Source organism: Sus scrofa, chromosome 13 (genome assembly GCF_000003025.6).
Source record: "Sus scrofa isolate TJ Tabasco breed Duroc chromosome 13, Sscrofa11.1, whole genome shotgun sequence".
In the NCBI taxonomy this organism is placed as follows: domain Eukaryota; kingdom Metazoa; phylum Chordata; class Mammalia; order Artiodactyla; family Suidae; genus Sus; species Sus scrofa.
The window spans coordinates 97,892,594-97,920,384 of NC_010455.5; the positions used below are offsets into that span (position 1 = coordinate 97,892,594).

Genomic DNA, 27,791 nt, shown 5'->3' on the forward strand with positions numbered 1-27,791 from the left:
CTCTTAGTATTTTTACAAACAGTGGTGTTCATATGAGATGCAGCTATGAGAGAGCTGCAGTATCTAACCACGGATTCCTATTGGCCTAAGGGAATTTCAACTTAAAAAAATGCCACCAAACCCAGTTTTTGAAATTATACACTAATAAGTGTTCACCAAGTTCTAACTATGTCATTTCTTTAAATAGTATATACTTTCTGGGAAGACAGGAGTCTTCAAAATGCAGTTTTGGTTGAAAAAAATTCAAAAACCAAAAAAAAAAACCCCCAAAAAAAACACCCCAAACCCCAAACCCCAAACCCAATAACAACAACCCATTGAGAATAAAGTTCAGTTGACACCCTGCAGACAGATATACAGGTTCCAGTAAAATTTAGGACCTCAAGTCTTCCTCCCCCCGGGTCTTGAACTATTTAAAATAAACATGCAGTGTTGTTGTTAAGTTTTAAAATGGTCCCTCAAAAAGGGTAGATAGGTACAGTCATTTATGAGAAAGATATTTGTTGAGGTGTTTTTCACCATTTCAAATGTCTGTGGAAAACTTGGGTATATAGCTGTTGTGAAACGAGTTGGTTCTCACTGTCCATCAAAACCAAGGCCAACAATTTACCTCTTTATCATTGCTTACTGACAATAAAGAGAAAAATGATGTTCATGAAAGGACAAAGAAAGTATACATTGCAGAAAATGCTGAATTGCTCTAATTTCTTTTGGTTAAAATAACAACAAAACCCCTCTATATTTAATTTCTCTTTCAGAAGAAACCTCCTCTCCCTGCCTTGGGCGGTCTTCTCCCATTCCTCTACCAACTAGTTACTTTAATGTGAGAAACAAATTTGCACCCAACCCGTGTCTTCACCTTCAGGGCAGAAGAAACACCAACTTTTAATGCATTTTTGCAAATAAATCATTACAATTTAATCACACAGGACTCTGATGCTATACAGACACACTCCTATGATTTATTATTTTGGGGCCAGTTTCCTCCTCTCCCAGTAGATAACCGATTTTGCTAAGTGTGGGTGTCTTCCTATGATGCAGATTGTTTACTGATAATCTGTGACGATAATGACGATTACTATGGCAATAACGATCTTCAGTCTCCATCTTTATTGCTTTTTGGTTACTAGAAAATCAAATAATTAAGCACGCGGAACCAACACCAGACAAAAAAATTGGCGGCGTGACAATCTACTCCTTCGGCACTCCTAACGCCTGGCAGCCTCCATCGATGCACTCGAAAGCTCGGTTGACGCTGCCTGGCGCTGGAACCAGGAAGGCGGTGAGCTTAAACTGAAGCAAGTTCGGAGGACGCCGGCGGCGCCCAGATTTGAAGAAACGTTTCCAGGTCTGAGGCCCTTGCAAGTCTACAGGAGGTGTAAACCCGAAGGCCGAGATCCAGGTGATACCCGAGTCTGGGGCCTGGGAGGCGGCGCCCGCGGCTGAGAGGTTCCGAGGCCCTGCTCCGGCGAGAGGCAGTGCGGGCCCGATACTGTCTGTGCCCGGGAGGAGGCGGCGGCGGCGGCGGCTAGTGGGGTGGGGTGAGCTGGGAAGTTGCGGCCTGGCGACGCGGTGCGCATGCGCTCAGCACCTGGCGGGTTCTGACCCTAGAGGTCCAAGTTGGGGCCTTAGGGTGGTAGCGACTATAGGGTGTTGCTCGGTCGCAGGCCTCTGGCTAGGCCCTGTCTCTAGAGGTGGTGAGGAAGAGTAAGCTAGCTCTTCTCACTCTCTCCTCCTTAACACCTTTCCTACCCCTACCTCAATCCGCATCCCTAGTCCCTGCTCCTTGACAGCAGCTTTTGGGTTTCTGCGTTCTTCTCCTAACGTGCGACCGGTGCTTCATCACTACCTCTAGGTAGGGTGGAGCTAGAGGGAGGCTGCAACCCTACACTCTGATACACTCTGCCCCACAGACTCCGCTCTCCACTTTAGATCGGCCTCTTCTTCCAACAACCCCCACCCCGCCCGCAGCCCCCTGCCCTTCCGGCTCACCCTCATTTGCTGAGAGGCGAGATACTGCAGAGTGAAATAGACATTCTTTCCTTAACAAATAAATGTATTCACCTTAAACATTCTTTAACTTCAGGACACTCCTTGACTAAAGGACTTGTGGCCTTGTGGTCATAGACCAAGAGCATATGTCTACCCTTAAACTGTTTACGTTGGCGAGAGGTTATAATGCACTGTTATACTCGTTGCCTGTTCTTGATTTTAGGTCAGCCTTAACAATAATTTCTCAGATTTATATATCTTTAAATGCACAGTGGAAGCTAGATTCTTTTTTTTTTTTTCGTTTTCAGAATTAGCGGTAACCTATTTGTGTTTCAACTAATACTAGATGATTAAATAAATTAAATGTGTTGTCACAGAGAAGTATTCAAGTTGTCTTTTTTGAACTTAGCCGTACAAGCTTTAAGTGAGGAAGAGATACAGTTCTCAGGTTTAAGGATTGGAGCAGATGTGACAGGTGCAGCCTTGTGAGGAAACTGGGTATCCTTTGAGAGCCCCTTTAGCCTTCGCGTCTATAAATATTCACTTTCTTTGCAGGCAGAGATTTCCTGCTAAGTGGTAACACTTTATTCCTGTATGTTTTTCAAAAAGAGGGCTAAAGTGTTTGAAACCAAAAAAGATATAGGCAGCTGACACCTATTAATTGGCCTTACCATCTTAACTAGTCTCAGCAAAGAGTTGTGTTATGACTTGAAAAACCTCTGTAATAATATTGCTATAGTAGATGTATAGATAAATTTTCTGCTTTCATTTGCAAACCATTAGGAGGAAATTCCTGTGGCTGATAATTTCTTTCTTTTTTTTTTTTTTTTGTCTCTTTTAGGTTCGGATCTGTGGCACATGGAGTTCCCAGGCTGGGGGTCAAATTGGAGCTGTAGCCACTGGCCTATATACCATAGCCACAGCAACACCAGATCTGAGTTTCATCTTCAACCTGCACCACAGCTCATGGCAACACCTGATCCTTAACCCACTGGGTGAGGCCAAAGATTGAACCTTTGTCCTCATGGATACTAGTCGGATTCTTTTCTGCTGAGCCATGATGAGAATGCCGATAATGCTTTTTTAAAAAGATGCTAGTCTGTGACTTTTTAGTTGTGCTGAGAAGAGTGGACAAGTCTGAATCTCTTTTGTGTTTTGCTTTATCATGTGTGTTAAGCTGGAATTTTACCTTAGTTCTTTTACTGCCTTTGGGTGGTTCTATACTTGTTTGTGGATTTCTTCCTATGCTAAATGGTGTTAACCCCATCTTTTTTCTGCCTCTTTGAGGTGAATTTCCCATGGAAATGACTGTTTCTCTCCACCCCATTCCTTTTTGGCCAGGGGTGCAAGATCAAAAAGATTATAGTTTGATATAGTAATGAATGAGTATTGGGGAAATAATTATAAACTGTCATGTCCTTTAGGAATTTTTGTTCTCTTTAACTGTCTGCTTTCTGAAAAAGATAGCTGCTTCTTGTACTTTTATTGATAACTAGACAAAGGAACTACTTGTGAACACCTTTAAGCTCGCTTGCTGTCTTTTTTTTTTTTTCCTTTTTTATCTTTTTATAGTTGTACCTGTGGCGTATGGAAGTTCCTGGGTGCCACAGCCACAGCAACACTGCATCTGAGCCTCACCTGTGATCTGTACTGCAGCTTGTGGCAACATGGATCCTTAGCCCACTGAGTGAGGCCAGGCCGCAAACCCACATTCTCACGGAGGAGACTGTGTTGAGTTCTAAACCCACTGAGCCACAATGAGAACTCCTGAGCTCTTTCGAATGAACACATTTTGGCTCCACATTCTCAGTCAGTAACTTAAACTTTATAATAAGATGTTTTTATAAATTGTGGTCCTACTGTAGTCATTATCTGTCATGGCTTCAATTCTGTAGTAGAATAGTTGGATATGGTTTGTGACCACGAGACTAGAGTGAGAAGAGAAAACTGAGAGCTGTAGGAGTTCTTTCCCTGTGTTGCCTTTTCTGCTTATAGGTAGATTGAAAATTTGTTAGGTTTAGGAACTCCTAAAAATCTGTGCTCAATTCATCATTGCCCTTATCAGAAAGAGCTATTAACAGATCCTTGCATGCATGGCACTTTACCAATGGAGTTAAATATAAACAGTTCTTCCTTACTAGGAATGTGTAATATAAATTGACTGCCATGACTTGAAAGACTAAATACATTCAATTATATGCTAGTGACATTATGGAAATCCAGAGGAAGTATATATCGAGGGTAGTGAGTAGGAATTCAGTACTATCATTGATAGAGAAGACTTTTTTTTTTTTTTTTTTTTGTCTTTTTGCCTTTTTCTAGGGCTGCTCCTGCGGTATATGGAGGTTCCCAGGCTAGGGGTCGAATTGGAGCTGTAGCTGCTGGCCTACACCAGAGCCACAGCAACGTGGGATCCGAGCTTCGTCTGTGACCTACACCACAGCTCACGGCAACGCCAGATCATTAACCCACTGAGCGAGGCCAGGGATCAAACCTGAAACCTCATGGTTCCTAGTCGGATTCGTTAACCACTGCGCCACGACGGGAACTCCCAAGAAGACAATTTTTGATCTACCTCTGATTAGTTCTTAGTGTTCACTTTTTCTGAATAAATATTTGAAATTAACTATAATAAGGAAATATGGTGGCTTTTTGCTTTCTATTTTGAGATTAATTATACTTCAGTGTGATTTTTTTTGTGTGTGTGTCTTTTTGACCTTTCTTGGGCCGCTCCCACGGCATATGAAGGTTCCCAGGCTAGGGGTCTAATCAGAGCTACAGCTGCCAGTCTATGCCAGAGCCGCAGCAACGCGGGATCTGAGCTGCATCTCTGACCTACACCACAGCTCATGGCAACGCCGGATCGTTAACCCACTGCGCAAGGCCAGGGGTGGAACCCGTAACCTCTTGGTTCCTAGTCAGATTTGTTAATCACTGAGCCACGACGGGAACTCCAAATGTGATTTTTTTTTTTTTTGAAATGTAAATGTGTTACTTGAAAAAATATTTGAGTATTTGTAGTTTTGTGATGGTGACTTTTGTGTCTTTTTTTTTTTAATTTTTTTTTATTTTGTCTTTTTGCCATTTCTTTGGCCGCTACTGCGGCACATGGAGATTCCCAGGCTAGGGATCTAATCGGAGCTGTAACCTCGGCCTATGCCAGAGCCACAGCCATAGTAATGCCAGATCCGAGCCGTGTCTTCAACCTACACCACAACTCATGGCAACGCTGGATCCTTAACCCACTGACCGAAGCCAGCGATCAAACCCGCATCCTCGTGGTTCCTAGTCAGATTCATTAACCATTGAGTTAATGACGGGAACTCCTGTGATAGTGACTTTTAAACCTTTTTTCACCTGACTGCTCTGAAGAAGAATTTTATATCTTCCGTTAACTTTTGAGTTAAATGTAATCATTCTTCTAACACGGATGAATTATGTTACTTGAAATTAAAACATAGAAAATTTATACTCACCTCTTATTCTCTTTTTTGGTCACCAACATGATACATTATTAGATGTGTCCTTTTCTTCATTAATAAGCTGGGCAAAAATGAAGAATGGAAATGAGTGTAGGTACTTTTGAGTAGTGAGTCTCACACTTTTTAGTTTTAGGATCCTTTTACATTCTTTTTTTTTTTTTTTGCCCATCCTTGGCATGCTAAAGTTCCCTAGCCAGGGATCGAACGCACATCACAGCAGCAACACTTTTTAGTTTTAGGATCCATTTACATTGTTTTTTTTTGGCCCGTCCTTGGCATGCTGAAGTTCCCTAGCCAGGGATCGAACCCACGTCATAGCAGCAACCTGAGTTGCAGCAGTGACAATGCCAGATCCTTTACCCACTGAGCCACACAGGAATTCCTTTTTATTTTTGTTTCTTGGTCCTTTTACATTTCTTTCTTTCTTTCTTTTTTTTTCTTTTTGCTTTTTAGGGCTACATCTGCAGCACATGTAAGTTCCCAGGCTAGGGGTTGGCCTAAACCACAGCTCACAGCAATGCCAGATCCCCGACTCACTGAGCGAGACCAGGGATTGAACCCGCATCCTCACTGATGCTAGTGGGATTTGTTTCCACTGCACCACAGTGGGAACTCTGGTCCTTTTACATTCTTAAAAGTTATTGAGGACCCAATGAAATTTTATCTGCATGGGCTATATCTAGAAGTAGTGCCTTACTAGTAATTAAAACAGAAAATTTCAAATCATGTGAAAATAATAATAAATCCATTACATAGTAATATAAATAATACATTTGATATAAAAAATCGCTATATTTTATACAACAAATTTGGTGAGAAGAGTGACATTATTTTCCATTTTTGCAAATCTCTAATTTTGGCTTAATAGAAGATAGTTGGATTCTTATATATACTTCTGCATTCATTCTTTTGTGATGAGTTGTTTTGAATGAATTATATGAAGATGATCTAGATGCATACATCTATGTCCACATCTGGTGTTGGAAAAAGTAGTATTTTAATAGCCTTTTCATATTATTACTTCTTTAATACTACACCAAAACTTGACAAGTATTATTTTCTTAAAGGTTGGTTGCAATGTGGTATTTGAAATGATATCAGTGACCTTTTCATGCTCTGTATGGTAAAATCTATTGGTCTGTCTCGCACTGTGAATACATTTTTTACTCATACATGATTCTGATATCATGCGCTGGCCTACTGGAACATACTGCTTCACTGGATCTTGCATATCTTCCAGATGTTGACACCATTCATTATATAATATTGTAAAAATTCGCATTTGTTGATATCACAGCTGAATCTCTTCAGAGAAATCTCCAAGTGCTGAGAAGCTGTAAGTTTCATGGTGATGGATACAAGTTATCCAGCATTCTCCTTTTTGCTTGAGAGCTCAAATTTTATCATTGGCAACAAATTGACACTTCCTTTGAAGTGAAAGACTCCATCCATTTTTGATGAAATGTCTGTCAAGTACTCAAGTCTGAATAATCATCCTTCTTTAAAATAAAAATGGTAGAGTCCCCGTCGTGGCGCAGTGGTTAACGAATCCGACTAGGAACCATGAGGTTGCGGGTTCGGTCCCTGCCCTTGCTCAGTGGGTTAACGATCCGGCGTTGCCGTGAGCTGTGGTGTAGGTTGCAGACGCGGCTCAGATCCCGCGTTGCTGTGGCTCCGGCGTAGGCTGGCAGCTACAGCTCCGATTAGACCCCTAGCCTGGGAACCTCCATATGCCGCAGGAGCAGCCCAAAGAAATAGCAAAAAAAAAAAAAAAATAAATAAAAAAATAAAATAAAAATGGTGTTTCATGATAAAAGCAGCTAGTTCAACTTGTAATTCACTTGCACAAGTGCTTTTCTCAAGATAACCATCTAACCATCTTTCGTCAGTATGCAGCAATAGGGGTGTTTTATATTTCATCACATAGAATATAAAGATATATGCTCAAAGGTTGACATTTAATAAGATTAGTGATTTCTGTTTCTTTTTGTTAATGAATTTTATTTTTTTTTACATTATAGCTGGTTTACAGTGTTCTGTTTTCTACTGTACAGCAAGGTGACCCAGTCACACATAGGTGACCCAGTCACACAGTCATTCTTTTTTCTCACATTATCATGCTCCATCATAAGTGACTAGATATAGTTCTCAGTGCTATACAGCAGGATCCCATTGCTTATTCATTCCAAAGGCAATAGTTTGCATCTATTAACCCCAAATTCCCAGTCCATCCCGTTCCCTCCCCCTCTTGCTTGGCAACCCCAAGTCTGTTCTCCATGTCCATATTTTTTTCCCTGTGGAAAGGTTCATTTGTGCCGTATATTAGATTGATATAAGTAATATCATATGGTATTTGTCTTTCTCTTTCTGACTACTTAGTATGAGCGTCTCTACTTCCATCCATGTTGCTGCAAGTGGCATTTATGTTGTTCTTTTTTATGACTCAGTAGTGTTCCATTGTGTATATATACCACATCTTCTTAATCCATTTATCTGTCAATGGACATTTAGGTTGTTTCCATGTCTTGGCTATTGTGAATAGTGCTGCAGTGAACTTATGGGTGCCAGTGTCTTTTTCAAGGAAAGTTTTGCCTGGGTATATGCCCAAGAGTGGGATTGCTGGGTCATATGGTAGTTCTATATATATTTTTCTAAGGTACCTTCATACTGTTTTCCATAATGGTTATATGATTTCTGTTTCTTTATCAAGGACATTCCTAAATAAAGCTGCTTCCTAAATGAAGTTGCCTTTTTTTTTTTTTTTTTTTTTTTTTAAACTGTGTGTTGCATCGAAAAATGCAATGACTGCTAGTACAGTTTGGTCCCATTCCTGTTAAAGCACCAGCAGTTTTGCCTACAATTGCTTTTATTATATCATCAGTATAAAAGTCAACACAGTAACAAATATAAATAATTTTTAATATTATAATGAAAATGGTTTTGACTTCTTAGATTCCTTGAAATCTTAGGGACCGCCCAGGGGTCTAAAGAACCCATTTTGAGAACTACTGTTAAACTAGAATGTAGGCTCCATGATGAGGCAAGGATTTTTGTCTCTTGTTCATTTTAGGGATCCCTTATACCTAGGCCTGCTATTTCCTGGGACTTTTTAACCTACCTCAAGTGTTAGATCCCTTGTTTTTTGAATCTGGGTAGTCTTTGTTCACTCTTTTTGGTGGAGCACATCCTTCATTACCTTCCGAAAAAAGAGTAAGTGTGAGGTATAATTTTGAGCCTTTGTGTATCTGAATAGCTGAAAGAGTCTTTCTTCTTCTTCTTCTTTTTTTTTTTTTTTTTTGAAAATGTCCTTATTCTGATCTCATATTAGATCTGTGATTGGGCTAGATATAGATTCTGGGTTGAAAATAATCTTCACTTAGAATTTTAAAGGCAAGTCTCCATTGTTTGCTGTGTTGCTGGTGAGAAGCCCTATGCCTTTTTTTTTTTTTTTTTTTTTTGTCTTTTTGCCTTTTCTGGGGCTGCTCCCGCGGCATATGGAGGTTCCCTGGTTAAGGGTCTAATCGGGGCTGGAGCAGCTGGCCTACGCCAGAGCATAGGCAGATCCGAGCAGCATCTGTGACCTATACCACAGCTCATGGCAACACTGGAGGCTTAACCCACTGAGCGAGGCCAGAGATCAGACCCACAACCTCGTGGTTCCTAGTCGGATTCGTTAACCACTGAGCCATGACGGGAACTCCCCTATGCCTTTTATTGTGATTTCCCATTTTTTTTTTTTTTTTAATCTTTGAAAGTTTCTAGGGTCTTAATTATATTCCAGGTTTCTGAAGTTTTATGAGGTGTGTCCGGTATATGTCTTTTTTAAATTCATTGTCCCAGGGATTTAGGTCAACTCATGTCTTTCAATTCTGGAAAATTTTTCAAATTATTCTTTTGATATTTTTCTTTATTTCTTTTCTATGCTCTGATTTTTTTTTTCTGGACTGCTTATCAATTGGATATTGGATTTCCTGGATTGATCTTCTCTTATGCCTCCTAATTTTTTTATCTGTTTCGTTCTATTTTCCATGAGTCTTTTGATGGTATATTCTAACCGGTTGTATTTCTTACAAATTATCATTTGTTTAAATTTCCAGCTTTCTCTCCTGTTCTGTGGATGTTTGTCCTCTTCATGTTTTATGGATCATCTTTTCATGTGTTTCTAGGGATATTAACTGATTTTTTTGTTTTCTTGCATATTCCTGGTTTACTATGAGTTGCTTTTTTTTTCCCCTGTTTTATTTCTTTTTCTTATGATGAAGGCTTTCATCATGTCATTGGTTGTCTTTTGTTGTATAATTACTAAAAAGTTAACAGAATAAAGTTTGTAGAAAAAGTTTACTGTGTTTAAGTTTTGTGCTTGTTAACTGATGGACTTGGTTATAGGGTGATTGGGTGAGGGCCTGGACTTTTTGTAAGGGGAGACCTTAAGGACTAATATATCTTCTTCCAGGTACTGTTTAGTTTTTGCAGAAAAGACTCCTCTGTCTGAATTCTTGGATCCAAATATACAGAGGGCTACAGTGTTTACTATTAGATTGTAGACTTTCACTTAATCTCTTTAACTTTTGGTTGAGCCTCCCTCTGCCCTCTTTTACTATGCCCCTAGACCTGGCACTTCACTGTTTCATCATTTTTCCAAAACCAAACCAAAACAAAAATATCCCTCCTGCTGGGATTGGGGAATAGTAGTTAACCTATTTGGGTTGGATGGTGGGAGGGACCTGGGAGATGATTTCTTTTATAGACTTTCAACTAGTTTCCTTGTTTTTTTAGTTCTGTGGCTTATTGTGTATGCTGTGGTATCTGGTGTCTCAATTTCTGATCCTTTCTGATTTTTGCTATGTGAATTGGCTTTTCTCCTGTTGGAATTCTCTGCATTTGGGTATTTATCTTTCTTACCTCTAAATCTTCCATCTGCTCCTCAGTTGCTAAAAATTTATTGACATATCTTGTCTACTGTTGTTTTCTCTTCTGGTCTCTTTATCCTTGTGCAATTATACTTTTTTTATCCTTTACTTTCATTTTTATATTTTTTAAACCAGATTAATAAAAACTTAATAAAAACTCAATTTATATGATTATTTATGGGTAAAGAAAATTCTTAACTATTTAAAAGTGAAAACAAAAAGGAAGGAAAAGACAGGAAATAAGAAAACTTAGATGATCATTATTACTCAATTATGTACAAATTCCTTAATGATAATGCACACAACAGCATACAAAGAGATATGTAGTTATATATGATATATAATGGATATACAGATATAAATATGTAGGTGGGCATTATATACTCATATTTAAGTATATATATACATGTATATTTTATGTATATGTAGAATTTCCTAATCATAGTATTTTGAAGCTGGAAAGGATCATGGTGATCTTATATACAGTGCAGTTTCATTTTCTTTCTTTCTTTTTTTTTTTCTTTTTAGGGCTGCACCTGCAGTATATGGAGGTTCCCAGGCTAGGGGTCTAATCAGAGGTACAGCTGCCAGTCTATGCCAGAGCCACAGCAACTTGGGATCTGAGCTGCATCTTCGACCTACACCACAGCTCATGGCAACGCCAGATCCTTAACCCACTGAGCAAGGCCATGGATGGAACCCACAAACTCATGGTTCCTAGTCGGATTCGTTTCCGCTGTGCCACGATGGGAACTCTGAGGTTTCATTTTCAGTGAGGAAATTGGTTTAGATATGCTAGTGATTTACTGAATGTTTCAAAATCAAGTTTTCCCAATGTATTGTTGAACTGTTAAGTGTTAGAAGTGTGAGCAACCCTGAGGTTCAGAACTTTATTTATTTATTTATTTAATCTTATTAGAGCTGAACCTGCAGCATATGGAAGTTCCCAGGCTAAGGGTCGAATCAGACCTCTAAGTTCCAGCCTGCACTGCAGCCACAGCAATGCCAGATCTAAACCTCCTCTGTGACCTACACCATAGCTCATGGCAATGCTGCATTCCCAACCCACTGAGCAAGGCCAGGGATCAAATCTGTGTCCTCATGGATACTAGTTGGGTTCCTTGCCATTGAGCCACAGCGGGAACTCCCAGAACTATATTTAAAATTTAATTCAAGCTCCAGGTGATTAGCTTTAAGTTTTGAATTGAGTTCTAACAGTGATTTTCATCTAGTATTGCTTAGAGTCAGGGAAGGGATGACAACTAATTCTGAAAATAAAGCTGCACTTTAACATATTGCGTTCTTTATAATGATATTTAACTCATTTTGAATCAATATTGAAGGAAAGTGTGATCTGATCCACTATTTATCCTGACCATTACATAAGATAGAATTTGCTTTTGTGACATTGAAAGATAGCTAAAACTCTTTTAGTAAAAAACTAAGATCACATATGAGAATCTAACTTAAAGTAACACAAACTTCTTATCAGCTGAGTTAATCTCTAAATATAAAAACCTTATATTCTATTTCTGTATGTTTTTTCCTTTGTGTATTAAATATACAAATATAACCATAGCCATATATAACATAGTTAAAAAAGAGAACTAGTTCATCACTTAAATATCAATTGTCTTCATTTTTGCTCTTGTTCATGTATACATATATTTTTCTAAATTGTATTATTGTAATAGTATTAAATTATGCTATAGTGAATATCTTCATGACTATATCTTTCAAGAAAAACTTTTCAGATGTATTCCTAGAAACAGGGTTGCTTTGTCAAAAAAGCATCAGTGTTTCTATGACTTTACTTAAATTGCTTGATCGCTTTCGGGAAAGATATATTACCACTTTATATAGGTACTAGCAGTGTGAAAAATTGATTTGACTTCATCGTTAGTACTTTAATTAATAGTACTTCATCAACTTGGTGCTTTAGTTAACATTTCCTCTCACAGATTTCACAAATGATGTGATGATAATGTATTGTTTCAGTTTGTACTTTGTGGATGATTAGCGAGGTCTTATCCATTTAGAATTTTAGAATTTTCTTTTTTTTCTTTCTTATTTATTATAGTTGATTTACATTGTTCTCTCAATTTCTGCTATATGGCAAAATGACCCAGATATATATCTATACATTCTTTTTCTCATATTACCCTCCATCATGTTTCATCACAAGTGATCTGATATAGTCCCATGCTATACAGCAGAGTCTCATTGCTTATCCACTCCAGATGCAATAGTTTGCATCTACTAACCCCAAACTCCCAGTCCCTTCCACTCCTTCCCCCTGCCTCTTGGTAACCACAAGTCTGTTCTCCATGTCCATGAGTTTGTTTCTTTTCTATAAATAGGTTCATTTGTGCTGTATGTTAGATTCCAGATATAAATGTTATCATATGGTATTTGTCTTTTTCTTTTTTCTTTCTTTCCTTTTTTTTTTTTTGCTTTTTAGGACCGCACCTGTGGCATATGGAGGTTCCCAGGATAGGGGTCAAATCAGAGCTACAATTGCTGACCTATGCCACAGCCACAGCAATGCAGGATCCAAGCTTTGTCTGCAATCTATACCACAGCTCACAGCAATGCCGGATCCTTAACCCAATAAGCGAGGCCAGGGATCTAACCTGCAACCTCATGGTTCCTAGTTGAATTCATTTTTGCTGTGCCACGATGGGAACTCCTGTCTTTCTCTTTCTGACTTACTTCACTTGGTATGAGAGTTTCCATTCCATCCATGTTGCTGCAAATGGCATTATATTGTTCTCTTTGATGGCTGAGTAGTATTCCATTGTGTATATATACCACATCTCCTTAATCCATTCATCTGTCGATGGACTTTTGGGTTGTTTCCATGTCTTGGCTATTGTGAATAGTGCTGCAGTGAACATAGGGGTACATGTATCTTTTTAAATGAATGCTTTGTCCGGCCATATGCCTAGGAGTGGAATTGCTGGATCATATGGTAGTTCTATATTTAGTTTTCTGAGGTACCTCCATACTGTTTTCCATAGTGGTTTTACCAATTTACATTCTCACCAGCAGTATAGGAGGGTACCTTTTTTTCCACACCTTTTCCAGAATTTGTTATTTGAAGACTTACAAATGATGGCCATTCTGAATGGTGTGAAGTAGTACCTCATTGTAGCTTTGATTTGCATTTCTCTAATAATTAGTGACATTGAGCTTTTTCATGTGCCTGCTGGCCATCTGTATGTCTGCTTCAGAGAGGTGTCTCTTCAGGTCTTTTGCCCTTTTTTCTTTCTTTCTTTTTTTCTTTTTTTTGTCTTTTGTCTTTTTTAGGGCCCCACCTGCAGCATGTAGAGGTTCCCAGGCTAGGGGTCTAATTGGAGCTGTAGCCACCGGCCTATGCCACAGCCACAGCAATACCAGATGCTTAACCCACTGAGTGAGGCCAGGGATCGAACCTTCAACCTCATGATTCTTAGTCAGATTCGTTTCCACTGCACCATGGTGGGAATTCCTTTTGCCCATTTTTCAATTGGGTTGTTTCTTTTTCTGCCATTGAGTTGTATGAGTTGTTTGTGTATTTTGGAGATTTAAGTCCTTGTTCATTACATTGTTTGCAACTAATTTCTCCCATTCTGTAGGTTGTCTTTTTTTTTTTTTTTTATGTTTCCTTTGCTGTGCAAAAGTAAGTGTGATTAGATCCCATTGGTTTATTTTTTGTTTTTATTTCTATTGCTTCAAGAGACTGACCTAAGAAAACGTTTGTATAATTGATGTCAGAGAATGTTTTGCCTATGTTCTCTTCTAGGAGTTTGTTGGTGTCTTGTCCTATGTTTAAGTCTTGCAGCCATTTTGAGTTTATTTTTGTGCATGGTGTGGAAGTGTGTTCTAATTTCATTGAGTTACATGCAGTTGTCTGGTTTTGCCAGCACCACTTGCTGAAGAGATTGTCTTTTTTCCATTTTATATTCTTGCCTCTTTCATAGAAGATTAATTGACTGTAGGTGTCTGGGTTTATTTCTGGGTTCTCTATTCTGTTCCATTGGTCTGTATATCTGTTTTGGACCACACTGTCTTGATTACTGTAGCTTTGTAATATTGCCTCAAGTCTGGGAGAGTTATGCTTCCTGCTTGTTTTTTGTTCCTCAGGATTGCTTTGGCAATTCTGTGTCTTTTATGGTTCCATATAAATTTTTGGATTGTTTGTTCTAGTTCTGTGAAAAATGTTCTGGGTAATTTGATAGGGATTGCATTGAATGTGTAGATTGCTTTGGGTAGTATGGCCATTTTTAACATATTAATTTTTCCAACCCAGGAGCATGGAATATCTTTCCATTTCTTTGAATCCTCTTTAATTTAATTTAATTTGCATCTTATTCATCAAAGACACTGGTCTGTAATTTTCTTTTTTGGTAGTATCTTTGTCTGGTTTTGGTATTAGGGTGATGGTGGTGTCATAGACTGTGTTTGGGAGTGTTCCTCCATTTTAAACCTTTTGGAAAAGTTTAAGAAGGATGGGTATAAGTTCTTCCCTGTATGTTTGGTAGAATTTGCCTGTGAAGCCATCTGGTCCTGGATTTTTGTTTGTAGGGAGTGTTTATTACATGTTTTGTTTCATTTCTAGTAATCATTCTGTTCAGTTGATCTATTTGTTCTTGATAAAGTTTTGGTGGGCTATATGAATAGTCTAGAAAGTCATCCATTTCTTCTAGGTTGTCAAATTTGTTGGCATTAAGTGTTCATAGCATGCTCTCTCTCCCTCTTTTTTTTTTTTTTATTCCTGTAGTATCCATTGAGATTTCTCCTTTTTCATTTATTATTTTGTTTATTTTGTTAATTTCCTTTGGTTGCCCTATTTTTCAAATATGTTAACCCCATGCTATATCACCTTCTTTATTTAGCCTGATAGTCATGTAGGCTCAATAACATTCTCAAAAAAAGGAAGTCTAGATTTTCTTACTTTCTTTTCCCACATTTTATGATTTTGCTGTCCTTTTTTAACATCCTCATGTTTACCCTTTTGCTGTTGCCTGTGTTTTTTTTTTTTTTTTGGTCTTTTTTTTGTTGTTGTTGTTGCTATTTCTTGGGCCGCTCCCGCGGCATATGGAAGTTCCCAGGCCAGGGGTTGAATCGGAGCTGTAGCCACCGGCCTACGCTGGAGCCACAGCAACGCTGGATCCGAGCTGCGTCTGCAACCTACACCACAGCTCACGGCAACGCCGGATGGTTAACCCACTGAGCGAGGGCAGGGACCAAACCCGCAACCTCATGGTTCCTAGTCGGATTCGTTAACCACTGCGCCACGACGGGAACTCCCTGTTGCCTGTGTTTATAGTTGCTTTTACAATAGGGTTTTTTTTCCTTTGCTTTTAGATCTTTATACTGTTTTATTTGAGCGATTACTTTCCAATTGTGATTTTCTCCATCCTATTTTTTCTTATTTCTTTTTTATTTAGAGGAGCACTTTCAGAATTTCTTTTAGAATGGGTTTAGTATTGCTATACTCTTTCAGTTTCTGTTTGTTGGAGAAAGTCTTACTTCTCCGTGTATTTTAAATGATAATTCTGCTGGATAGAGTATTCTTGGCTGTAAATTTTTCCCTTTTAGAACTTTAAATATATCTTGCCATTCTCTTCTGGTCTATAGTGTTTCTGTAGTGAAATCAGCTGATCTCCTTATAGGGGTTCCCTTAACTCTTTGTGTTTCTCTTGCTGCCTTTAGAATCCTCTCCTTATCTTTGACTTTTACCATTTAATATGTTTTGGTGTAGGACTATTTGGGTTCAACTTGTTTGGGGCCCTCTGTGCTTCCTGTATCTTGATAGCAGTTTCCTTTACATTTGGAAAGTTTTTAGCCAATGTATTTTCAATCCCCCTTCTTTTTCTTTTCTTTCCAGAATCTGTATTATGTGTAGATTGTCCCACTTTATATTATCCCATAGATCTCTTTTATTACTTTCATGTTTTTTTAATTTGGTTTTCTGTCTGCTGTCCTGATTGGGTGATTTCCATTATTCTAACTTCCAAGTCACTAATTTGCTCCTCAGCATTATGCATTCTGCTCTTTAGTGCCTTTAACTCAGCTTGGGTCTTTGTAAATCAATTTTCTAATTTTTCTTGGTTTTTTGTGGTTTCTCCTTACATTTTCTAGTTCCTTTCTAAAGTAATCTGCATTACTGTTCATATCCACTCTTAATTCCTTCCGTATTGTCAGTATCTCCTTTTTAAACTCACTGTCTGTTAGACTGCAGAGGTCTGTTTCATTTTTTCCTCCTTCAGGGGAATTCTGTTCTTTTAACTGGGAATGGTTCTTGAGCCTCTTCATTTTGCTTATATTTTTCTTATTCTTTGTGTTTAGGGAAAACAACTACTGTAGCTATTTATATGTGAGAGTACCCCTGGGTATTTTGTGAGAGCTTACTATTTATTTTTGGCTTGATGGCTGCTTTTGATTTGGATGCTTAATGTCTCTTTCTTCAGTATGTGCAGACTGTTATCCTCCTGTTAGGGTGCTGTATGTGCTTCTATGGAGATGGGGGCAATGGCAGGGCTAGTAGCCAGTGCCTGGTTGCTGGCCTTGACACTGGCCAGGACCCTGTGGGAAGATGCTGCAGGCTGCTCCTAGTTGTAGAGCAGTGTCAGTGACCCTCAGGCCAATGTAGGCAGTACCTGGAGCATTTGGCAGTTGCAGCCTCAGGGCAGGTGCATTCCCAGGGGACTGAGAGCAACAGTGGGTGGTGCTCGGTTGTAGTGCCCTCCTTTGTGCCAACCACTGAGGTGACTGGATTCCAAGGTGTTCCCCTTTCATGGACCCCTAGTAGTGGCAGGCCATACCACCTCTGGAGTCAGAGATAACTGTGGTGGTTTGCCCCTGCAGCTTGTAGACCATGCAAGAGGTGCCCCATTGTGCTTAGCCCGTGCAGGAGACACCACCACCTGTAGCCCATGCAAGAGGCGCCTTGCTGCCTGCCTGTAGCCCCACCAACTGATTTATATGGAGGGTTTTTTGTCCTTTTGGAGGTTTAATGTCTTCTGCCATTGTTCACTAGATGTTCTGTGTGCATCATTCTACATGTAGATGGTTTTTTTGTGTGTATTTGTGGGAGAGGGTGAGTGCCGCAACTTACTTCTCTGCCCTCTTGATCCTGCTTGAATTTTAGAATTTTCAGTTAGAAAAATGTAACTCTAAAAAATAGTAAAACTACCCTCACACCATGCACTAAAATAAACTCAAAATGGCCTAAAGACTTAAATGTGAGACAAGATGACATTAAACTCCTAGAAGAGAACATAGGCAAAACATTCTCTGATAGCAACCTTAAAATATGTTTTCTCAGGTCAGTCTCCCAAAGCAACAGAAATAAAAACAAAAATAGGGAGTTCCCATTGTGGCTCAGTGGTTAACAAATCCGACTAAGAACCATGAGGTTGTGGGTTTGATCCCTGGCCTTGCTCAGTGGGTTAAGGATCTGGTGTTGCCATGAGCTGTGGTGTAGGTTGCAGACTTGGCTCGGATCCTGTGTTGCTGTGGCTCTGGTGTAGGCCAGCAGCTGTAGCTCTGATTCAACCCCTAGCCTGGGAACCTCCATATGCCGTGGAAGTGGCCCAAGAAATGGCAAAAAGACCAAAAAAAAAGAAAAAAAACACAAAAATAAACCAATGGGACCTAATCAAACTGATGAGCTTTTGCATAGCAAAGGCAACCATAATAAAAACCAAAAAGACAACTTAAAGAATGGGAGAAAATAGTTTTAAATGATACAACAGACAAAGGCTTAATCTCTAAAATATACAAACAACCTTACACAATTCAACAGCAAAAAAAGCCAACAACCCAATTGAAAAATGGGCAAAAGACCTGAACAGACATTTCTCCAAAGAAGATATACAGATGGCCAACAAGCACATGAAAAAATGCTCAACATCACTGATTATTAGAGAAATGCAAATCAAAATTGCCATGAGGTACCACATCACACCAGTCAGAATGGCCATCATTAATAAGTCCACAAATAAATGCTGGAGGGGGTGTGCAGAAAAGGGAATGTAAAGGGAATTCCTGTTGGTGGGAGTATAAATTGGTACAACCATTATGGAAACCAGTATGGAGGTACCTTAGAAAACTAAACATAGATCTACCATATGACCCAGCAATCCCACTCTTGGGCATATATCTGGACAAAACTTTCCTTGAAAAAGACATATGCACATGTTCATTGCAGCACTGTTCACAGTAGCCAAGACATGGAAACAACCTAAATGTCCGTTGACAGATGATTGGATTTAGAAGATATGGTATATATACACAACGGAATACTACTCAGCCATAAAAAAGAACAAAATAATGCCATTTGCAGTAACATGGATGGAAGTAGAGACACTCATACTAAGTGAAGTAAGTCAGAAAGAGAAAGACAAATACCATATGCTATCACTTACATCTGAAGTCTAGTATATGGCACAGATGAACCTTTCCACAGAAAAGAAAATCCTGGACATGGAGAACAGACTTGTAGTTGCCAAGGGGAAGGGTGACAGAGTGGGATGGACTGGGAATTTGGGGTTCATAGATGCAAACTATTCCATTTGGAATGGATAAGCAATGAGATCCTGCTGTATAGCACTGGCAACTCTGTCACTTATGATTGAGCCTGATAATGTGAGAAAAAAAATGTATACATATATCTGTAACTGGGTCACTTTGCTGTACAGTATAAAATTGACAGAACACTGTAAACCAGCTATAATGGAAAAAATAAAAATTGTTGCAAATGGACAAAAATATAGTAAAATATCTTCTATCTTTGGGGAATATGAGAATATAGGATTTGGTAGTTGATCCTTAAACCAAATATCATATAACTAATGATAAATGCAACTCAAATTATAAGGAAATGGTTATAATGAACTATTCTCAGGAATGACTATTTTGAGGGACACGAAAAAATTTAGGTCAAGTTGATATTGTTTCTAAATTGTAAAAATCATCAATAATGCTAGAAGATTGTACTAGAGTTGTTTCTCATGTCTTGTCAAGAAGATGGGTATAGGAGTTCTCTTGTGGTGCAGTTGAGTAAGGACCTGGTGTTTTCACTCCTGTGGCTCAGGTCACTGCAGGTTCAAACCCAGGCTGGGAACTTTTACATGCCATGGGTGCACCCCCCAAAAAGAAGATGGTACATTTAAATTTTACTTCAAATGAGACTTTTTAAATTGTTACAGAGTTAAAAAAATTACTCTGTAAAATTTCATCCATTGTGCTATTATTTTAGAAATAATTTTTTTGAATTTAAACCTATAGAAATGGGACGCCGGTCATCAGATACTGAAGAAGAAAGCAGAAGCAAGAGAAAAAAGAAGCACCGTAGACGATCTTCTTCAAGTAGTTCTTCAGATAGTAGAACATACAGCCGAAAGAAAGGTGGAAGGAAATCAAGGTCAAAGTCAAGATCTTGGTCCAGAGATCTTCAGCCTCGCTCACATTCTTATGATAGAAGGTGATTTTCATAATTTTACTAACCCAGTAATAAAAGTAACATTCTTTAGAGTTTGTATGTTTTTATATTTTTACTTTTGTGGGGTAAAGCATTTTCCTTTTAGTAGTTATATATTTATGAGTGTTGAGTCACAACCTGAAGTTCTTTGTTTTTTTCCCCAGGCCCAGCCCATGAGTCTTCATGCTTTGTCTATTCTTTGTAGACAAGTAGATATAAACTGGTATAGTTCTCATACCATATTATCTGATAATATTTGGAGGGATTGTACATTGCTTAAGACTCCTACTGCTTACTTAGTAGCTGATCCAATATCTAAATTATGAGTCAGTCATCTGACTATTCAAGAGGAATAACATTTTATTTATATTTGCTTCTAAGAAGGAGTGAGATATAGTAAAAATAAGATGATTATTTAGAATCTAGATGATTTCTCCTTAATTCCCATATCAGTTTTTTTTATAGCTATAATACTTGGTTGTATATTTTTTCAGACGCAGGCATCGATCAAGCAGTAGTTCTTCTTATGGATCTAGAAGAAAACGAAGTCGAAGTCATTCAAGGGGTCGAGGGAAATCCTATAGAGTTCAGAGGTCTAGGTCAAAAAGCAGAACAAGAAGGTATGCCATATCAGATATTTATTGCTTTGTAACAAACTCCCCAAATTTAGTGACTTAAAGCAGCAGTCATTTATTTTTTTCACAATTTTAACAATATTGACTGAGCTCAGCTAGCAGTTCTTCTGCTAGTCTTATCCATGGTTACTTATGTGGTTGTCGTTACCTGATGGCTTGACTGAAATTGGATGATCCATGTGGCCTCATTCATGTATCTGGTGTTTGGTGCTAGTTATTGACTGTTGACTGGAGGTGCTTTAGTTTCTTTGTGGCTTCTCATCCTCCGTGAGAACTGGCTGGACTTTTTCACATGATAGAGGAAGTATTTCAGGCAGATAAGAACAGAAGCTGAAAAGTTTCTTAAGGTCTAGCCTCTAAATTCATATGTTAAAATTCCCAACTCCAAATGCAACTGTGTTTGGAGATAGGGTCTTTTTGGAGGTAATAAAGTTAAATGAGGTCATAAGGGTGGGGCTCTAATCCAGTGGGGCTGCTGGCCTTATAAGAAGAAGGAGAGACACATCTTTCTGTCTTTGAGCATGCACTCAGAGGAAGGGCCATGTGAGGACACAGTTAAAAGATGGCCATCTACAAACCAGGAAAAGAGCTCTTATTTGGAACCAGATCAGCTAGCATATTGATCTTGGCCTTACAGCCTCTGTGAGGCATATATTTCTGTTGTTTAAGCTGCCCAATTTGTGGTATTAGTCTGCAGCTCAAGCATACTAACACCTGGTGTCACTCCACCTGCATTTTCTGGCTGTGCTCAAGGACCAGTAATATAGAGCATAGCCTCTTTGGAGAGAGCTGTGAATTATGGGTAATGCTAGAAAATACTGTTAAATAGGATGGGGACCACGGTATGGAGAGACTTGATGAAAGTAGATATTCAGAAGTTATTGAAAGTTTTGGAGCAGAAGAATATTAGGATAAAAACAGCATTTTAGGAAGATTGGTTTCTTTTCTCTGCTTAGTTTTTCATACTATTAGGCTCTAGTTGTGGGGATATATTAGCAGCTTGATTTTATTATCTAGGCATAAAATTCTATAAATCTCTCTGAATCTAAAGTTGGATAATAGCAGTAAAGTCCAGATGTTTAGCTTTTCTGGCCTTGTATTATTTGGCCTCAGCCTCTTCTCCTTTGTACATACTCAACATATAAGCAAGCCAATCTGTGTTATATGCCTTTGTTCTCCATACATATCTCTGAGGTTCTAGCTTTGTTTCTTTGAGCATGCTCTTTCTTTCAGTTTCTTATATTATCTCTACTTTGATAAGTTTTCCTATCTTTTAATGTTCCATTCTACTTAACCTCTAATTTTCTTCTTAAGTCCTTTTTTGATTTGTACCTTTTCACTCCCAAGTCAAATTTATTTATTTATTTATTTATTTGGGCCATACCCTGAGGCATATGCAGGTTCCCAGGCTAGGGATCGAATCAGAGCTAGAGCCACTGGCCTACACCACAGCCATAGTAATGCCAGATCTGAGCCGTGTCTGTGACTTACATCACAGCTCATGGCAATGCTCCTTAACCCACTGAGCAAGGTCAGGGATCGAAGCTGCATCCTCATGGTTACTAGTCAGATTGATTTCTGCTGAGCCACAATGGGATCTCCCCCAAGTCAAATTTAGTCCATTCTTTCTTTGACCTACCATCACAGTTGGTTCCTGATTTGTAGCAGTTATATTATGAATATTATGTTCTTGTTATTCTCATGTATTATAAACTCTTACAGGGGAATCACTTGCTTGGTAAACATGCCTTGATTGAATGATTAATTGGGAAAATGAAATTAGCTGGTGAACTTATTTTTGTAGCAAGGAGAAGTTTTATTATTTTGTTGAATCATAGAAGCAAATGATGTATTGATTTGTCTAAAAAGATACCAATTACCAGAAAACAAATTCAATTGAAATTTCCTATCAGTTGCAGGTTCAGCCCCTGGCGTTGATCAGTGGGTTAAGGATCTGGTGTTGCTGTGAGCTGTGGTGTAGGTCGCAGACACAGCTCGGATCTGGTGTGGCTGTGGCTGTTGCTGTGGCTTTTAGCTGTAGCTCCGATCAGACCCTTAGCCTGGGAACCTCCATATGCCATGGGTGCGGCCCTAAAAAGCGAAAAAAAAAAAAAAAAATTTCCTGTCAGAACAGAAATAATTACCCATGTTTTCATTTGTTTTGTTTTATTTTGTAGAGTACTTTCACATACATTTTATCAGTCAGTCACAGTTTGATTAGGAAAATACAAGCCACTTAGTTCCAAGCATCAGGGTTTTAACATGGGCAGTTAAAGATTCGTATAACCTTTGGAAGGGCTCAGGGAATTAGGCAAGGTATTCTGATTATTTTAGCCTGAAGCATGGAAACTAGTTGTTTTCTCAGAAGCCGCTGGAAGTACTAAGAACTCTCTGTAGCACCGAAGTGGTTGGTTCTCAAGAAACTACTTACCTAGAAGCTGCTTCTTTACCCAAGTATCCCCTGCCTATATCTGCCGCCAAAGGGGAATATGGAAACGTTAATTTTTTCTCTCTTGAGTTGCTAGGAAGACCTTAAAATCAATGGCAGTGATGTATCATCAGCAGCAAACTATCTAGTGCACATGCATTTTACTAAATGTTTTGAGTTTTGTAACTGTCAGGCTGTCACGCAGAGTAATACCTTCATTTTGCAAATGAGGAAACAAGTTCAGAGTTCAATCAAAATGGCAACTACTCAGCCATTGCATCGACACTTCTGTGTTTAACTGCAATAAGTAAATAATCTAGAGACACTGATAAGTCCTAAATTTTGAGAAAACACTTTATCCATGTTCTATACATGGTATTATTTTGGAAAATGTATTTTAGGAATCTATTCCTTACAATGTTTAAATTGAGTTTCTAGGTTAATCTTGTAACAAGAAAATTGAACAACTCATTCCTTGAACAGTTTAGTTTTTTAAGGCTTTACTTAAATAGAGAAGATATAAGTACATTCATTCCTCAGTATCCACAGGGGAGTGATTCCAGGACCTGTTATAGATAACCAGAATCTGAGGATGCTCAAGTCCTATAGTTGGCCTTCCGTATTCATGGTCCAGCATCTATGTATTCAGTCATCTGTGGATCATGTAGAAGTGTAATATTTATTGGAAAAAAATCCGCTTTATAAGTGGACCCTCACGTTTCAAACCTATGTTGTTCCAGGGTTAACTGTAGTGAGTTTTTCAAAGAAAAAAGTACTGTGCGATTCTAAATGTAGAGGTTTGTTGTTAATGATCTGTTCTTTTTTTTTTTTCTTTTTCTTTGTTGACTGTCACACGCATATGGAGTTCCCAGGCCAGGGATCAGATCTGAGCTGCAGTTTCGACCTATGCCACTACTGTGACAATACCGGATCCTTTAATCCACTGTGCCTGGCTGGGGATCAAACCTGTATCCTGGCGCTGCAGAGGTGCCACCAATCTCGTTGTGCCACAGTGGAAACTCCTGATCTGTCCTTTTTCATAGAAAAGAATGAATTCAGTCATGGAAAGTCATATACTTTCAGAAAACCTTGTTGTTACATGTCTAAAAAATAGTTGAAAGGTGAAGCATGTTTTGGGGATGGCAGGACTGAGGGAAATCAAATGCGTGAGGTCTATTGCAAGTTTTCATGGCTAAGTTATAGAATAATTATATGATGATGTTTTTTAATATATTTTTATGTTCTCAAAGTTGTGACATGTATCAGATTACTTTCTTTTGCAACTGTGAGAAACCTACTATTATTCACAGTATTTATTTATTTCCTCAATTCTAGAAAACACAGAAGTTGTTAGAGAATTACTGATATGTACCACTGTGAAAGACAAACTCAGTTTGATATTTTTTATGATTATTTTTGTCTTTACTCTAGGGTGTTTGGTTTTCCTCCCCACTTTATTATGGTTAGTTTCTTTGAAGAGCTAGGTTTGTCTCTCTTTATACTTCATTAAGTTTTTAAAAAATTTTTTGTTGTAGTTGATTTACAGTATTCTTTCAATTTCTGCTGTACAGCAAAGTGATCCAGTTTTACATACATATACATGCTTTTTCTCACATTATCCTCCATCATGTTCTATCACAAGTGATCTGATATAGTTCCTGTGCTATACAGCAGAATCTCATTGCTTATCCATTCCAGATGCAATAGTTTGCATCTACTAACCCCAGACTCCCAGTCCCTCCCACTTCCTCCCCCTCCCTCTTGGCAACCACAAGTCTGTTCTCCATGTCCATGAGTTTGTTTCTTTTCTGTAAATAAGTTCATTTGTGCCGTATATTAGATTCCAGATATGTGATGCCATATGATATTTGTCTTTCTCTTTTTGACTGACTTCACTTAGTATGAGAGTTTCTGTTTCTATCCATGTTGCTGGAAATGGCATTATATTGTCTCTTTTATGGCTGAGTAGTATTCCATTGTGTATTTGTACCACATCTTCTTAATCCATTCATCTGTCGATGGACATTTAGGTTGTTTTCATGTCTTGGGTGTTGTGAATAGTGCTGCAATGGACATAGGGGTGCGTGTATCTTTTTTCAATGAAAACCTTGTCTGGATATATATGGCCCAGGAGTGAGATTGCTGGTCATTAAGTTTTTTTTTAAATCCCCCTAAGTTTTAAAATTGTATTTACATATTAATTCCCCTGCCTTTATTTTAGTATGTGAAATATTAATGTGGTTACAGACAGCACTATAAAAGGTATAGACAGACAAGTTATCACTCCCTTTTCTCCCTTCTGTCCTGTTACTAACCACATATTAGTTTGTGTTTTGGCTTTCTTCTGTTTTCTTTTCTTCCTTTTCTTTTTCTTTTCTTTGTTGCACCAACGGCATGTGGAAGTTCCTGGACCAGGGATGGAACCCACGACACAGCTGTAACCAGAGACATAGGAGTGACAACACCAGGTCATTAACCCATTGTGCCACCAGGGAACTCCTCCTCTGTTTCTTTTAAAACAAACTGCTGGTTGTATCAATGGCATTCTGTAGATAATCTTTTGCACTTTGCTTTTTCTGTTTACTAATATGTCCTGATAATCACTGTATCAATTAATAGTAATCTTACTCATTTTTTATAGCTGCTTATTGTACTTCATTGTATGGATATATCATAATTTGTCTAGCCAGTTTCCTAGATATAGACCTTAAGATATTGCCAATATTTTACAGTTACTAAAAAGCTGTCATGAATAACCTGGTGCATGAGTATTTTTGTATTGTTGGTGGTGTATCTTTAGGAAAAATGCCTAAAAGTGGGATTGTTGGATCAAAAGGAAAATAAGTTTGGAATTTTGTTAGAAATCACCAAATTATTATCAGTAATGTAAAAGAATTCTTTTTTCTCACAGCTTCACCAATATAATGTGTCTTTTAATTTATTTTTTAATTTTTAAAAATTTTTTAATTGAAATTAATTTTTTTTACTAATTATGGTTAGGTTTTTTTTTTTTTTAAATTGGGGTATAGTTGACTTGCAATGTAGTTGACTTGCAATATTATATTTGTTTCAGTTGTAAAACATAGTGATTTTTTTCTCATACTTTTTATACAAAATGATTATCATACAAAGTTATGACAATATCACTGACTATATTTCCTATGTTGTGTTACATTCCCTTACTTACTACTCTTAATCTCCTTTACCTATTTCAGTCATCCTCTTCTCTCTTCTCCCCTATCTCTCTCCCCATTAGCAACCATCAGAGGGTTGGTTGTATGTGAATCTGTTTCTGTTTTGTTATGTCAGTTCATTTGTTTTGTTTTTTAGATTCTACATATAGTGAAATCATATGTATCTTTTTTTTTCTGACTTATTTCACTTAGCATAATACCTTTTAGGTTTATCCAGGTTTTTACTTAGTGGCAAAATTTTGCTTTTTTTAAATGACAGAGGAATAGTTTGTTGTATATATGTATGTAATTTCCTTTATTTATTCATCTATACATGAACTCTTAGGTTGTTTCCATATCTTGGCTATTGTAAATAATGTTGCAGTGAACATGGGTGCATTTATCTTTTCAAATTAGTGTTTTTGTTTTCTTGTAAAAACACCTCCAAATGGAACTGCTGGATTGTATGGTAGTTCTATTTTTAAATTTTTGGAGGAACCCCATAGTACATGTACTAGTTTTCCATAGTACCTGTATTAGTTTTATATACCCACCAATAATGTGCAAGGGTTCCCTTTTCTCCACATCCTCACCAACACTTACTATTTACTGTCTTTTTTTTTCTTTTTACAGTTGCACCTGTGGCAAATGGAAGTTCCCAGCCCAGCGGTCGAATTGGAGCTGTAGCTGCAGCCTGTGCCATAGCAACACTAGATCCAAACTGCATCTGCAGCCTATGCATAGCTTGCTTCAATGCTGGATTCTTAACCCACTGAGTGAGGCCAGAGATCGAACCTGAATCCTCATGAAGACAGCGTTGGGTCCTTAACGTGCTGAGGCATAACAGGAACTCCTATTGTCTTTTTGATTGTAACCATTCTGAGCTGTGAGGTGTGAAGTGATAAATCATTGTGCTTTTTTTTTTTTTTCTTTTTTAAAAATTTTATGTCTGTGCTTGTAGCTTATGGTGATTCCTGGGCCAGGGATTGAAATCTGAGCCTCAGTCCGGCTGTGGCAATGCCGGATCCTTGAACTCAGTGCACCAGGCCAGGGATCAAATTTGTGCCTCCATAGTCACCCAATCCACTGCAGTCGAATTCTTAACTTACTGTGCCACAGTGAGAATTCCTCATTGTGGTTTTGATTTTCCTTTTCCTGATGATTAGTGATGTGGAACATCTTTTCATGTATCTGTTGGTCATTTGTATGTCTTCTTTGGAAAAATGTCTATTTAGGTCCTCTGCCCATTTTGTAATCCAGTTGTTTGTATTTTGATGGTGAGTTATATGAGTTCATTGTATATTTTGGATAGTAACCCATTATCAGATATATCATTTGCATATATCTTTTGTCATTCAGTAGGCTGCCTTTCTGTTTTGTTTATAGTTTCATTTACTTTGCAGAAGCTTTTAGTTTGATGTAGTCTCATTTTTTTTTGTTTTTGCTTTTGATTCCCTTGCCTAAGTAGACATGTCTCTCCAAGTGCTGCTAAGACCAATATCAAAGAGCATACTGCCTTTTTCTTCTAAATGTTTTGTGATTTCAAATCTTACATTTAAGTATTTAATCCATTTTGAGTGTATTTTTGCATAAAGTATTCCAGGTTAATTCTTTAAGAATTTTTTTTTTTTTGGTGGGGGGAGTTCTTGTTGTGGCCTAGCGGGTTAAGAATCAAACTAGCATCCATGAGGATGTGGGTTCA

General features: G+C 38.2%; 1 protein-coding gene across 1 annotated transcript in view; it reads left to right on the top strand.

Annotated features, from left to right (window-relative positions):
- RSRC1 (arginine and serine rich coiled-coil 1) overlaps positions 1,222-27,791 on the top strand; it is a 444,294-nt gene continuing 417,724 nt past the window's right edge. The window contains exons 1-3 of the mRNA XM_021069723.1: positions 1,222-1,402; positions 19,661-19,856; positions 20,348-20,473. Of these exons, the coding sequence (XP_020925382.1) occupies positions 19,663-19,856; positions 20,348-20,473 (320 nt within the window). The 5' untranslated portion in view covers positions 1,222-1,402; positions 19,661-19,662. The remainder of the gene's footprint in view (positions 1,403-19,660; positions 19,857-20,347; positions 20,474-27,791) is intronic.